Source organism: Culex pipiens, chromosome 2, assembly GCF_016801865.2.
Source record: "Culex pipiens pallens isolate TS chromosome 2, TS_CPP_V2, whole genome shotgun sequence".
Lineage (NCBI taxonomy): Eukaryota > Metazoa > Arthropoda > Insecta > Diptera > Culicidae > Culex > Culex pipiens.
The window spans coordinates 146,357,460-146,370,103 of record NC_068938.1 but is presented as its reverse complement, the minus strand read 5'-3'; the positions used below and the strand labels follow the sequence as shown (position 1 = coordinate 146,370,103).

The 12,644-nt window shown below is 38.9% G+C and overlaps 1 protein-coding gene across 4 annotated transcripts in view; it reads right to left on the bottom strand.

The window, feature by feature from the left end:
• The window catches only part of LOC120414895 (uncharacterized), a 134,260-nt gene extending 121,750 nt beyond the window's left edge, over positions 1–12,510 (bottom strand). For 3 of the 4 annotated variants that reach the window (XM_039576218.1, XM_039576220.1, XM_039576221.1), the window contains exons 1-2: positions 12,366–12,510; positions 11,360–11,969 (exon numbers count right to left, since the gene is read on the bottom strand). In XM_039576218.1, the coding sequence (XP_039432152.1) occupies positions 11,360–11,833 (474 nt within the window). In that variant the 5' untranslated portion in view covers positions 11,834–11,969; positions 12,366–12,510. Of the gene's footprint in view, positions 1–11,359; positions 11,970–12,026; positions 12,325–12,365 lie in introns of those variants that run through there. The other variant, XM_039576219.2, reaches the window with a different exon arrangement.
• Positions 12,511–12,644: the final 134 nt, after the last annotated feature.

Sequence of the window (12,644 nt, the reverse complement as noted above, 5' to 3'; positions counted from 1 at the left end):
CCATGACAATACCAAGTTTTGGTATTCAAGCAATGTTCAAAAATCCAGAAGACCTCAACTTGGTATTGAAATGATTTTATTTTGTGGTATTATTTTACCTTTGGAATAACATGGTATGGTATTGTTGTGCCCTTCCACATACAAGCTTTTGGTATGATTTCATGGTATTTTATCATCTATTACTGGGCAACCAAGGGTACATTTTGGTCGCTGTTATTTGCCCAACTAATACCAAAATTTGGTATTCCCGTGTTATTTACCCCTGCTCGGGTGTACCGAGCTTCCAATAAACCTATTTTAAAAAAGCAATCTGTATTGAAACAGCTGTGAGTGGTGAAAGCCCATTTTCAACTATTTAACATTCTTAAAACATAATATTCAAATTTTCAATGTCCCCCCATTTAACGGTTCATTTCAGCAACAAACGCTCTGGAAGTCTTATCAGATGAACTACGCGGCGCGCGGTTGTCGATTGCTAAAGTCTGATGATCATGATGCGGTTGCAAAGAAGAAAAAAACCAAGATCCAAAACAAAAGCAACAGAAGTGATGCCGCCAACGCCGCCGCCACAGCTTTGCGGTTCAATTGGCCTGAGTTGGGCAACGCAACTCGACTCAGTTTCGCTCGGAGTCGTGCGTGTGGCCTGGCCATAGCCATTCACCGGACACGGCGCGGGTGGTTCGTGAAGCGCGCGGGAAATGAATGGCGGATGGTCAGTCAGTCACTCAGTCAGGATGATGAAACTGACCCGCTTTGTGCAACGCGTGGAGATGGCCGAGGTCGAGTCGAGTTTTGTGGGGAGGATGAGATTGTTCTTGGATTGTCGTAATGATCATTAAGGAGTGAAGATCACGACGACGCGTGTGGCGCGCGCAGCTTCATCTGCTGCCTGCCGCCGGAACGTGATTCTTGAATGAGGAGAGGATTGATGCGTATGAATTTCCTGAATTGAGGCACTTAAGGCCACTTTGATTGAATGTTGTTTTTGCTGGTTGAGGTATTTGCAAATAATTAATTGCGCGCTTCAGCACGTTTCAAGGCAATTTGTCTGTTGAATCACCTGTTTGCTATTCGTGGCACCCTGGCATTGATTTACAATAATTGCTTTTTTTACATATTTTTTTCCTAAATGAATTTACCAACACTTTAATTCATCGGTGTGCCATCCAAGCAAAGATACTATAGAGACGGCTTGTTACGGGTATTTTATATTTTTCTACAACTTCCTCTTGCTTTTTCTGAAAGCAACTAGAAACGTGTTATGCAATTAGCTCTAAGAACTTAGCTGTCCTACTATGTTGAGAAATCCAAACATTTAAAGCGACACTTCTCGCTTCCCATCCAATTGACAAGTTCGTGTTCTTTCAATTAACTTTTTGAACAAATAATGATTGCCAGCTCTTGCCTGTCGCAAAAAAAACCGCACAAGACCACCGTAATGGGCCTCATCATTGTCTCTGAGAACCACCAACGACTGATGCTGCTGCTGCTGCTACCACCTTAGCTGTGACGAAACTTGACATTAATAAATCTAAATAACAAAATGGTATTATAATATAATACAAACCACGCTTGCGACGCGATGCTCACGCTTTACAACCCCAGAGTAAGACATCGGCGCGCGGTTGGTCTTCACGAAGCTGGTGACGCTCCTTCCGAAAGACACCTTGGGAATCCCTTCGAGGGGTTTGCAACATTTAAGAAAAAAAAAAAAGCTGCTGCAACTAGAAGGCAGACTGCACAATTCAAAGATTGCACATCTCGCGCGCCAAAAGCTCACACTCCTTGGGCGATTAAATGTTATTACTGTTATTATTATTGGGTTGGTTTTGGTCCTACCAGTCAGTACCTGCTCGAACCGTTGAGGAGGGGTGCATCTCACGGTTCTCGGCTTACAGCCGGGCGATGCTGGAATGCTGATCAATAGCTGAGTAGCTGTAACATTTCAAGTATCCAACAGAACTTCCAAGCAAACTTTGGAGGCTTGGCTATTCTGAGCAAGGTTCTGGATTAAGCATTGTGCGGGAAAACTGCTACCAACGAAGCAATTCTTTTGCAATTATGTTCTTCTTCATTTTGAGTTGCTGAAAAGCATCCATGAATTTCTAGATGATCAAATAAGAAAAACAAATTTCCGATTGAGGCACTCTTAAGAGGGAGTTTTTCACCAATGTGTAACAGGTCGTATCGAGGTGCTCCGATTTGGATGAAACTTTCAGCGTTTGTTTGTCTATGCATGAGATGAACTCATGCCAAATATGAGTCCTCTACGACAAAGGGAAGTGGGGTAAAACGGGCTTTGAAGTTTGAGGTCAAAAAAATACAAAAAAATTTAAAATTGCTCGCATTTCCGTAAAACTTCATCAATTCCAACTCTCTTAGATGCATTCGAAAGGTCTTTTGGAGCACTTCAAAATGTGCCATAGACATCCAGCATTAGTTTGACTTTTTCTCTTAGCTTTTGCAAATAACTGTCAAAAATAGATTTTTTCAAAACCTTAATATCTTTTTCCAACAGCCTCCAACACCCATACTCCTATAGGTCAAAAGATAGGCAATTTCATGGACTATAAGCCTATGGAAATAACTTTTTGGCCAATCGCAGTTTTTCTCATAGTTTTTCGATTTTTCTGCAACAAACATTTTACAACGTTAGTTTTTGCCCTGTAGGCCTCCATAACGGCACTTTTTGGTCTCAATTTTGTCATATTCGGAATCCTCGGACAATTTCACGTAAATTAGAAGTATTGGAGTTGTAAATTTGATTGGAAAAATTGCCATTTAGAATGAATTAAAATATTTTTTAACAATTTGTTGGATTAGGGGTAAAACAGGTTTTCGCCTACTTGATACAGCATTTGACGTATTGATCATAGGGTAAATAAAATCTATTTCTTTTTTCAAAAATGTTTTATTTAATTATTTTTTAAATCAAAATTACAATTTCAATACTTTTAACTTACGTGAAATTGTCCGAGGATTCCGAATATGACAAAATTGAGACCAAAAAGTGCCGCTATGGAGGCCAGCAGGATAAAAACTAGCGTTGTAAATTGTTTGTTGTAGAAAAATCGAAAAACTATGAGAAAAACTGCGATTGGCCAAAAAGTTAATACCATAGGCTTATAGTCCATGAAATTGCCTATCTTTTGACCTATAGGAGTATGGGTGTTGGAGGCTGTTGGAAAAAGATATTAAGGTTTTGAAAAAATCTATTTTTGACAGTTATTTGCAAAAGCTAAGAGAAAAAGTCAAACCAATCCTGGATGTCTATGGCACATTTTGAAGTGCTTCAGAAGACCTTTCGAATGCATCTAAGAGAGTTGGAATTGATGAAGTTTTACGGAAATGCGAGCAATTTTAAGATTTTTTAGGTTTTTTTGACCTCAATCTTCAAAGCCCGTTTTACCCCACTTCCCTTTGTCGTAGAGGGCTCATATTTGGCATGAGTTCATCTCATGCATAGACAAACAAACGCTGAAAGTTTCATCCAAATCGGAGCACCTCGATACGACCTCTAGAACAAACCGAGCAATTTTTACAAATACTGCCTCTTAAGACTTTATAAGACAAATTAAAGACTGAGTTAAAAGCCAAGAAAAACTTAAAACGGCTTAAAATTGGTCAGGGGGTTATGAGCATGGTCCAAATAATTGTTCCCGTTTTCAAGTTTGACTGACTTTTAAAGTAGTCTGGACCAAAAGGCGTAAGTGAATGTTTTGAATCCGATTTCTTGGGAAGTTCCACCAATATCCCACTTAGATTTTTACCGAATACGGTTAAGTATATCAAAATTTCAACTGCTGAGAAATTCAATAAACTGAAAATTATCGAAATCAGTAAACCAAGTAACATTTTAGGCTTTATCAAAGCTGTCACAACCGCTATAAAACCTATCAGCCAAAACCAACATTAAAACCCCTTAGTCGTAACAAACTCCCCAGAACCTTGATAAACCCCACTTAAAACCCAAAAGGACCTCCGCAAAATGTTGTTACGGCCCATTTATAAAACCTACATAGGAGTTCAAGGCTTTACAACTAAATCCTAACAACATCCTCAAAGCCTTGATAAAACCTTTGTTAAAACCTAGTCAGGAGTTATGGACATTTCATACGTCTTCAAACGTCTTATGCCAAATAGGTTTTATTTTGGCAAAATTAAGTCTTCGTCTTGCCAAATGAAATTATGGAGATGGTTGTCAAAAATGGCGATGATAAATAATAGATATTAGAGGTGATCCATATAATTTGAAAGCTTATTTTTCGCAATTGATGGCTCAAATTCAGCTGCGGTTGAAATTTTATTGATAAATGTAGGGGAGATAGAGCCAAAAATTCCACTCGCTTCATCAAAAATCAATATTTTTTAATCATAGTGTTTAATGTTAAAAAATATTTGATTGCAATTCTTTGAAAAAAATGTTCAAAATATTTTTTAACATCTATCACTATATTAAGCATACCAGAAATTCAGCATAAATGTGTGTTTTCATCAAATTTAAATAAAAATTTTCAGTTTTCTATTTTTTCAATCAAGATGGCGATCAATTATATTCAATCAGTTGTTCAACCAATTTCCCGTGATTTTTTTTATTTAGACAGATGGTTTACTAATCTTACCAAATTTTCAACTAAAAACTTTGGTAACTAAAAACGTAGTTACTCAAAAACATTAAAATAATATCTTTTATTTTGGTATTTGTACTGAAAGTATTCATAATTTGTATTATGGGTATCAAACGACGCAAAATTCTGTATAAATTTTCACTAAATTTTGTTTTCACTAGAAAAAAAAAAACATAAATTATTACAAAATATTGCATATTTTCCAATAAAGATATTAAACGACGCATATTAGGTGTAAATTGAATGTACACTATAAGATAAAAAAATCCAAAATACTTTAATATTTAAAAAATACTATTTTTTTGCAATTCCGTTCTGAAACTACTAAGCTTTCCTGTCATTCCCAAATGACGAAAAGGCCTACTTTTCTCTACTGAAAATAAAAGAATCAAAAAGTATTTAATACTTTCCAATATTGTTTTAATTTATCAATGATTTGCCTAATCATAGAGTCTAGACATTTGACTTAAAATTCCATTCAAAGGGTGTTTTTCGGAATTGCAAAATTGTTGTATGGAACTCGTTGCAAAACTTGTTTTTTTTTTCAGAATTCATTGTATTTATTCAACTCCGTGAATCTCGTTCGATATATGTACGACACGTGCTGAAAAAATCTTCTTTTTGCAACTTGGTGCATAAACTACTATTTCGAAACAAGTGCTGAAAAGTTCAACTTTTCAGCACCCATTTCAGTGCTGAAAAGTAGAACTTTTCAGCATTTATTTTGAAAAGTGTTGCTATTCGATTCTGTTATTTTTGGTACATAAAAGTAGGCTATTTCGTCGTTCAAGAATGACAGGAAAAGTAAGTAGTTTCACGACGGAATTGCAAAAAAGTTTCTTTGACACCGAATTTCCAAATCGTCACCATTTCAGGCTGCAAATGATTGGAAACACAAGGACAAGGTTTCATGCAAATCGAAGAGGGGTTGAGGCAACTGCACTGTGATTTGGTGGAGAATGACTCATTACAGAACAGAACATTTAATTTCTACAATAGTTCTAGACTATAGTTACAATCAAACCAAATCACATTGTTTCTGGGCTGAGCCCATGAATACCCAGTTGAATAGATAGAGAGATTATCGAATCAGCTTTTTTAATAGGCTGTATATCGGAAAAAGGAGGGATATCGAGTCAGGGAACATCAAAGTTTGTAGATTGGACTGTATTATAATGTTTGACGAATCTTTGCAAGCTATACTATAATGTTTCCAAATACTTTGTTTAAAAACGATTAAATTTATTTGAAACAATATTGCGGATTTCAGAGATTTTTAGACAATCGTGCAATTTATGGAAAGCTCTCCAACAAAAGCACACCTCAAACTAGCTAAAGCATAAAAAAAACTTTTCAAGACACAAACCCTAGTTTGAAACTGATCTAAAGTGGTCGAAAGCAACAAAGCTCAGTCGAGACACGCACCACTCTAGGCGAGCGAGGGGGAGAAGGGGTAGGATTTCAAGTGTGTAAATATTTGGTGTGCAGATATTATTTGCAATGGTGGAGAATTTGGTGCCAAGTGTGCAATACTTTTCCCAAAATAAACATATTGGAGTAATCCACTCAGAATCGACTCATTTTTTGTTTCAAATCAAACAAATCTAATCCACCTTCAACTTCTAACAACCAATTCGACCTCCACCATCCTACAATCCAGCATTCCTGATTTAGTCGACGTGCAAGCTTGAGATCATGAGACATATTGCCGGGCAGCGGCGGGTGGTCGGAGGACATTCGCCTGGAGGCAAAGGCTGCTGATCATAGAAATGCACCCGAGATGCACCAGCATCGAGCAGCTCATCACGAAGCTGTGACGAAAAGGTCAAACAATGTTCGCGTCTCGCGCGCTTCTTCGTCGTGACTAGCCTTCCCGAGCCAGTTTGAGCCTGAGATCACAATCGGCTGAAGCTCACTGGGCACTTAAGGCTCTCGAGCTTAGCCAGACAGGTGAGCCCGGCAGCGACTATTTCATCTCTTTTGTAGCCTGTCAAATTGCAAGGGGGGAGGGGAGTTGGAGTGAAGGTGTTTGGAGAAAGGGGAAAACACTAGTCTAACATTTCGCTTAATTTAGTGGTGCCATATATGGTGCTGCGGGTGCGGGGAGGAAAAAGAATGCCAGCGGCAGGTTTGGTCTGTACGACTGAACTACATTTAGCTGCTCAATGGGGCTTACAAAAGGTTTTGTTGTACGGTTTAGGAAATAGGAAGTGTTTTTTTTTCTGCGGTCAAATAATTTTGCATTGCTAAATGGTTCGATTTGTAAATGATGAGAGAATTATGTTTTAAATGTCGATGCCTTGTATAAGGTACATTACATTACATCATTGTATTCAAATCAAAATGAATCCAAGGAATATTCGTTGATTCGATGAAAATGTACTTATTTGCACGTAATAAAGAACATACCTTAATAGAGTGTTGGTTTTATTCTCCTATCACTGTTATCATTGCACAAATTTGTTCCTATTAAATAAATGCGGCTACTGAATCTCTGCATATTTTAAATAATGGAAAAAATAAATCAAATAAATAAATAAATGTTCGTTTTTTTTAATTTTATTTATTTTCAAATTCAAATTTCGAGCAAAAACTTGCAATAAAGACCGCAAAAGACCTGGGGTCGTTAAAGTGGATGGTTTAAATTTTTGATTAGTTTTAAAATTGTATTTCTGCATCAGCTACCATATAACTTAAAGCAATTTGTTTGCAAACAATTGTCTTCGGCAAATTTGTAGGTAATAATTAAACTTTTTTTTAAATAGGTTCACAGAAAAACAATTTTTTATGTTTTAGGAGACTAAAATAGACATTTTCGGATCCATAATGCGTGAAGGTGAAAAATCTGGTTAAGAAGATATGATTCAATGAAAAAATCCATCTCGAATATCTCGGAAACTATTCGTCCGATATTTAATGTTAAAATTGAATCTTTTGCGAAATTTTCTTCGAAAACAAAATATTTAAAAAAAATGGTCTGTCCTATGAAATAAGGAAAATTATCTTTTTGTAGACCTTTACAAAAGTAAAACTTGATCTTGGCTTGATCAAAAATTTTGAAATTGTATTTATTGAAAAGTTCAGAAAATTTAGCAAGAGCTTATTTGTTAACGTTGGAATCGGACTAATATATACTGAGATATTATCAGTTGAAATTTACAGGTGACACTTAAAACACGATACTTAATCCGCCCTTAGGTGGTTGGTGCCTTCCTCAAATTTAAAGGGTGCTATCCAAAATAGACACAAAAGGGCGGTGTTTTTCAGTGTTTTATCAATTTGACTCATTATTCATACCACTAGATTGGGTAGTCAGATCTTCATATTGCAGGGCACTTATGTACTTACAACTTATGATAGGGTAGTCAGATCTCCAATCCAATTTGTGCTCGTTGAAAAGGTCTTTTGATTACCTAACCAAAGAAAGGTCGCATAATAGTACCGGACAACGTTTTCATCAAAATATCTGAGATCCGACCTCCAGTGCATAAATAAGACTTAAGTGCTAATAACTTTGGTTAGGGTTATCAGATCTTCAATGTTTTGGACTCATTGGATAGGTCTTTCGAATACCTTTTTAAAAATGTATAGCATGACGGCTTTTCTTACAAAACTCTTTTTACAAACTTGCGAACTTTAGTCAAAATCGTTTTTTTTTAGCATAACTTTTGAAGTACTTTACTAAACACGATGGTATGGCAGTGCGTGGCCGAATGGTTACGCTGTCCGCTTTGTAAGCGGATGATTCTGAGTTCGATTCCCATCTGCTCCAACCTTCCATCGGATTAGGAAGTAAAATGTCGGTCCCGGCCTTGGTTGTTAGGCCGTTAAGTCATTCCAGGTGTAGGAGTTGTCTCCATGCCATAAGTACAAACAACACACCAAACCAAGCCTACTCCGGTGGAATCGCTGGCGGCGGTTGGACTCACAATCCAAAGGTCGTCAGTTCAAACACTGGGGTGGAAGGTTCCTTGGAGTAAAAGAGGTTTGGGTGCTCTCCCCATTCAAGCCTTCGGACTCCTAGGTTCGAGCAAAAACTTGCAATAGAGACCACAAAAGACCCGGGGGTCGGTTCCCAAGTAACATTTTTTTCCAGGAGGTCTACAAGAGCTCTTCAAGATAGCTACAGCATAGCAGTTTGGACCGCGGTAGGATAAAATTCTCTTCAAAACTTCTTCAGGAGTTTGGAAGAGTACTTGAAGAAAATTTTATCCCACCGCGGTCCAAACTGCTATGCTGTAGCTATCTTGAAGAGCTCTTGTAGAACTCCTGGAAACAAATGTTACTTGGGTTATGTCGATATGTATACGTGAAGGTGGATCTACGAGGCGTATTTAATAAGTTTATTTTTCGAGTCCGGGTCTTTTGTGGGCTCTGTTGCAAGTTTCTGCTCATTTCTAGGCATCCGAAGGTTATGTGTGGTGAGTCACCCAAAACTTCTTTTACGCAAATGGACCGACGTTTTACTTTCCCATCCGATAGAAGGCCAGGAGGATAGGGCGGGAATCGAACCCGCGCTCCATAGAATCTTAGGGATCGGCAGCCGAAGCCGCTAACCACCGCGCCACGAGGCCCTCTACTTGGGTGCTGCAAATGGGTGCTGAAAAGTTGAACTTTTCAGCACTTGTTTCGAAAAGTAACACTTTTCAACATTTTTTTGATTTAAACGATTTATTGAAAAAATACATGAAAATTTGACATAAAATTTCACTCAGTGTGTGTTTTTTGGAATTGCAAAAAATGTTGTATGGAACTCGTTGCAAAACTTGATTTTTTCAGCACTCTTCGTATTTATACAACTCGGTAAACCTCGTTGGATAAATGTACGACTCGTGCTGAAAAAATCCTCTTTTTGCAACTTGTTGCGTAAACTACTATTATGCATGTTTCTGTTGTGAAATTATCTCAGGAATACGAATATGATAACATTATCATCAGAAAATGGGATCTAAGGGGTCCCCCGAGCAAAACTTTACAACCAAAAATATCACTAAAAGTATTTAAAAGTGCCTATTTAATATGTTAAACTGCCTTACCCAAAGCGTTCTCAGTCTCAGATAATAGTCCCAGAAGTCCCCTACAAGCTGCAGGTCGAAGCGAGTTGATATCTGGATAGAGCACTTTTTTATTTGAGTTTGAAAATTATGCTATTTTTTCACTAAAATGCCAATAACTTCCCTTTAGATATAACCAATTGGATTGCTTTACCCTGCATTTTGTTGTAGTTTTTAAGCCCTTTCAAATCCACTTTCCGATGACCTAGAGTGCTCATATTTTGGCCACATGCTAGTTTTATATGTACAGTCATCCCTCATATTCGGAACAGTTTACAGATCTGCCAATGTTCAACAAATCATAGAAAATCGATAATTGAACATAATGATTTGCTTTTACCTTCATGTGAAAGCTTTTCTTGCGATCTTTCGATTAATGTATAGACCGGTTGTACATTTTTACGTTTTATATAAAGTTTTTAAAGAAAAACATTGGCCCTTGATATCCACAATATCGGAACACTTTCTTCTTACGATGTAAGCAAACTTTTTTTTCTTCAGAAGTACATATTTTTTTACAAAAAAATTACTTCACACTCTGAAACCAATAAAACTCAAGTTTAGTGATATTTTAAACATGGTCTAATAACTTTTTTTGTGAAAATATCAGTTAAATTCAGGTGTTCCACAATTGTGAGAGGCACAATAACATCCCACGATTATGAAACAGGCAATTTGGAGACAGTGTTTTGCTGCTCTGGATAAAATAGGCTTAAAGTGAAGTTTTTTGTTCAAAAAGTACTATTTTTATTGGTGATATAGCAAGAGAATGTCCAAATAAAGGTCCTAAAAATAGCAGGGACGACAGAAAAGTTGCATTTTGCATCCTATTGACAAATTACCATGAAAGTGTTCCGAATTTGTGGGTGTTCCGAATATGGGAATGACTGTGGGATGACTGTAGAAACAATCCCTAAAAATTTCAGGCAGATTGGTGAGGTCGATGCGAGATGGGTATGCTTTGCTCGTGGACTCGCGCTTAAATGATGGGGGATCTTTGTTGTAAAACACAAAATTTGTAAAAAGGTACTAGATTGTACAATGTTTTTAAGGAAAACTTCTATTTTAGCAATCTTTTGCCTCATGATTTTTAGGGTAACATTTGGGGGACCGAGGGGAAAAATTTGTTTGGGCCGTTGAAATTTAATATTCTCAGAACAAACTGAAACACATTGTTTAAAAAAACTTCAATGAATAAATGCATGGTAATTGAGAAACAACTAATTGTATGAACCAATCATTATTAGTCTAAATGTTAGTTAACAAACAGGTTTACTAGTAATCCAACATTTGAGTGCTTTGAACAACTTTATTCACTTCCAATTGAACCATTACGCAAGTTTGGTGTACACACACCGACTCTAATTGTGCTAATTCACTTTCGTTCCCCTTGAGCTTTTTTTTTCGCGTACCCCAAATCATTTCCAAATTCACACCCAATTAAGCCTCTCATTCACAAAAATCCCACAACAAAGCGCTTTCCACTTCTAATTGATTCGATTTGGTTGCGTCCACGCGCACACACGCACCAAGAAGCCGCGATCACAATCTTCCTCTTTGTTCCACAAGATCATCGCTACCCTTGGCTCGCGTAACGCACACTTCTTTCGCTTTCAACGATCAACCACCGAAAAACCACGCCAAACGAAGAAGGAAGGAAAGTCGTTCAAAACTCACCACTTCACGATCCATCTGCAGAATGTACTGAAACCGGCCAATGTCACTGATGTCCGCCAGGTCCTTGACGCTGAGCCGCTCGTTGGAGCCACTTTCGCCACCACCACCCAGCTGTGCCGCCGCCGTCTCGCTGTAGTAGCTGATGTTTCGGCCGTACACGCCGTCCTCGCCAAAGTCCTCGTCGGACGGCGGCGAGGCGGTTCCGCGGCGGCGATTGCGATCACCAGCCCCAACCATGTCCAGGTTGTTCTGGAGCAGCTGTTGGTTCTGGCTGTGGTTGTGATGGTGGTGATGATGATGGTGGTGACGTTCCGTAACGTGGTTCAGGTTGTTCTCCAGCGAGCCGGACGAGGATCCGGTCGAGGGATTCGGGAGGTTCGATACCTCTGGGAAGTTACGGATGGGCGGTGGAGATCCACCCGCTTTGGACTTGTGCAACTTTGGGTTGTGCACGTTGTATTGTTTGTTCACCATGGTCGGAGGTCACGCGCGTATTGATCTGCAAACACTCTCTCTTCTAAGGAGGACACACTCGCTACAGTTGTTGCTTGCGATGGTTTTGCAAACTCATGAATATTCAACGGAACTCACTTCAAGGCCAGTAATGTTGCTAAAGAAAAAACCAGACGATACGAAATAGTGAAAATAATACACACAAAAAACCAACAAACAAAAACACAAAAAGTAGCCGTCGTTCAAGGAAAGGAAGTGTGTCGGTAACAACGATTCGCACACAACACCTCCAAGCCCGATTAGATCAATCAAGGTGGAAATTGAGCGATCAATCAAGCGCGGTGAAAACACGACCGAACACGATCGCGCGCAAGGGTCTTCAAAAGGTCTTCACACCGAAAATTACACCATCAACACACTAAAACAGAACAACACATCAAGAAAAAAAAAACTCGGCAGTCTGCGATCGCGTGTCACAATTCAGCGCGCACAGAACTCCACACACGATCAACAGCCGACAGCACAAGCTATAGGGGACACCACTAGCACCAACCATGCGCATGTGCCAACCACAGTACGGGCTAGCTTGGTTGTGGCACGACGCGCCGAAGCTCTCGACTCGAAGTTTCGCTGATCCCGACCGTATCCGACCGCAGGTAAACGGTAACTGAAAGCGAAACGGCCGGCCAAGAGCCATGGGAACTCCCAGGTGATCGCGATCGGTCGGTGAAGAATGGTTCGCGAAGAAGTTGCGAGAGAGTTGCGTGGAGTTGGTGAGTTGGGCGCGCGTGTTGTTGATGTTGACGGAGTCGCGACCCGGTGATCGTGGGAC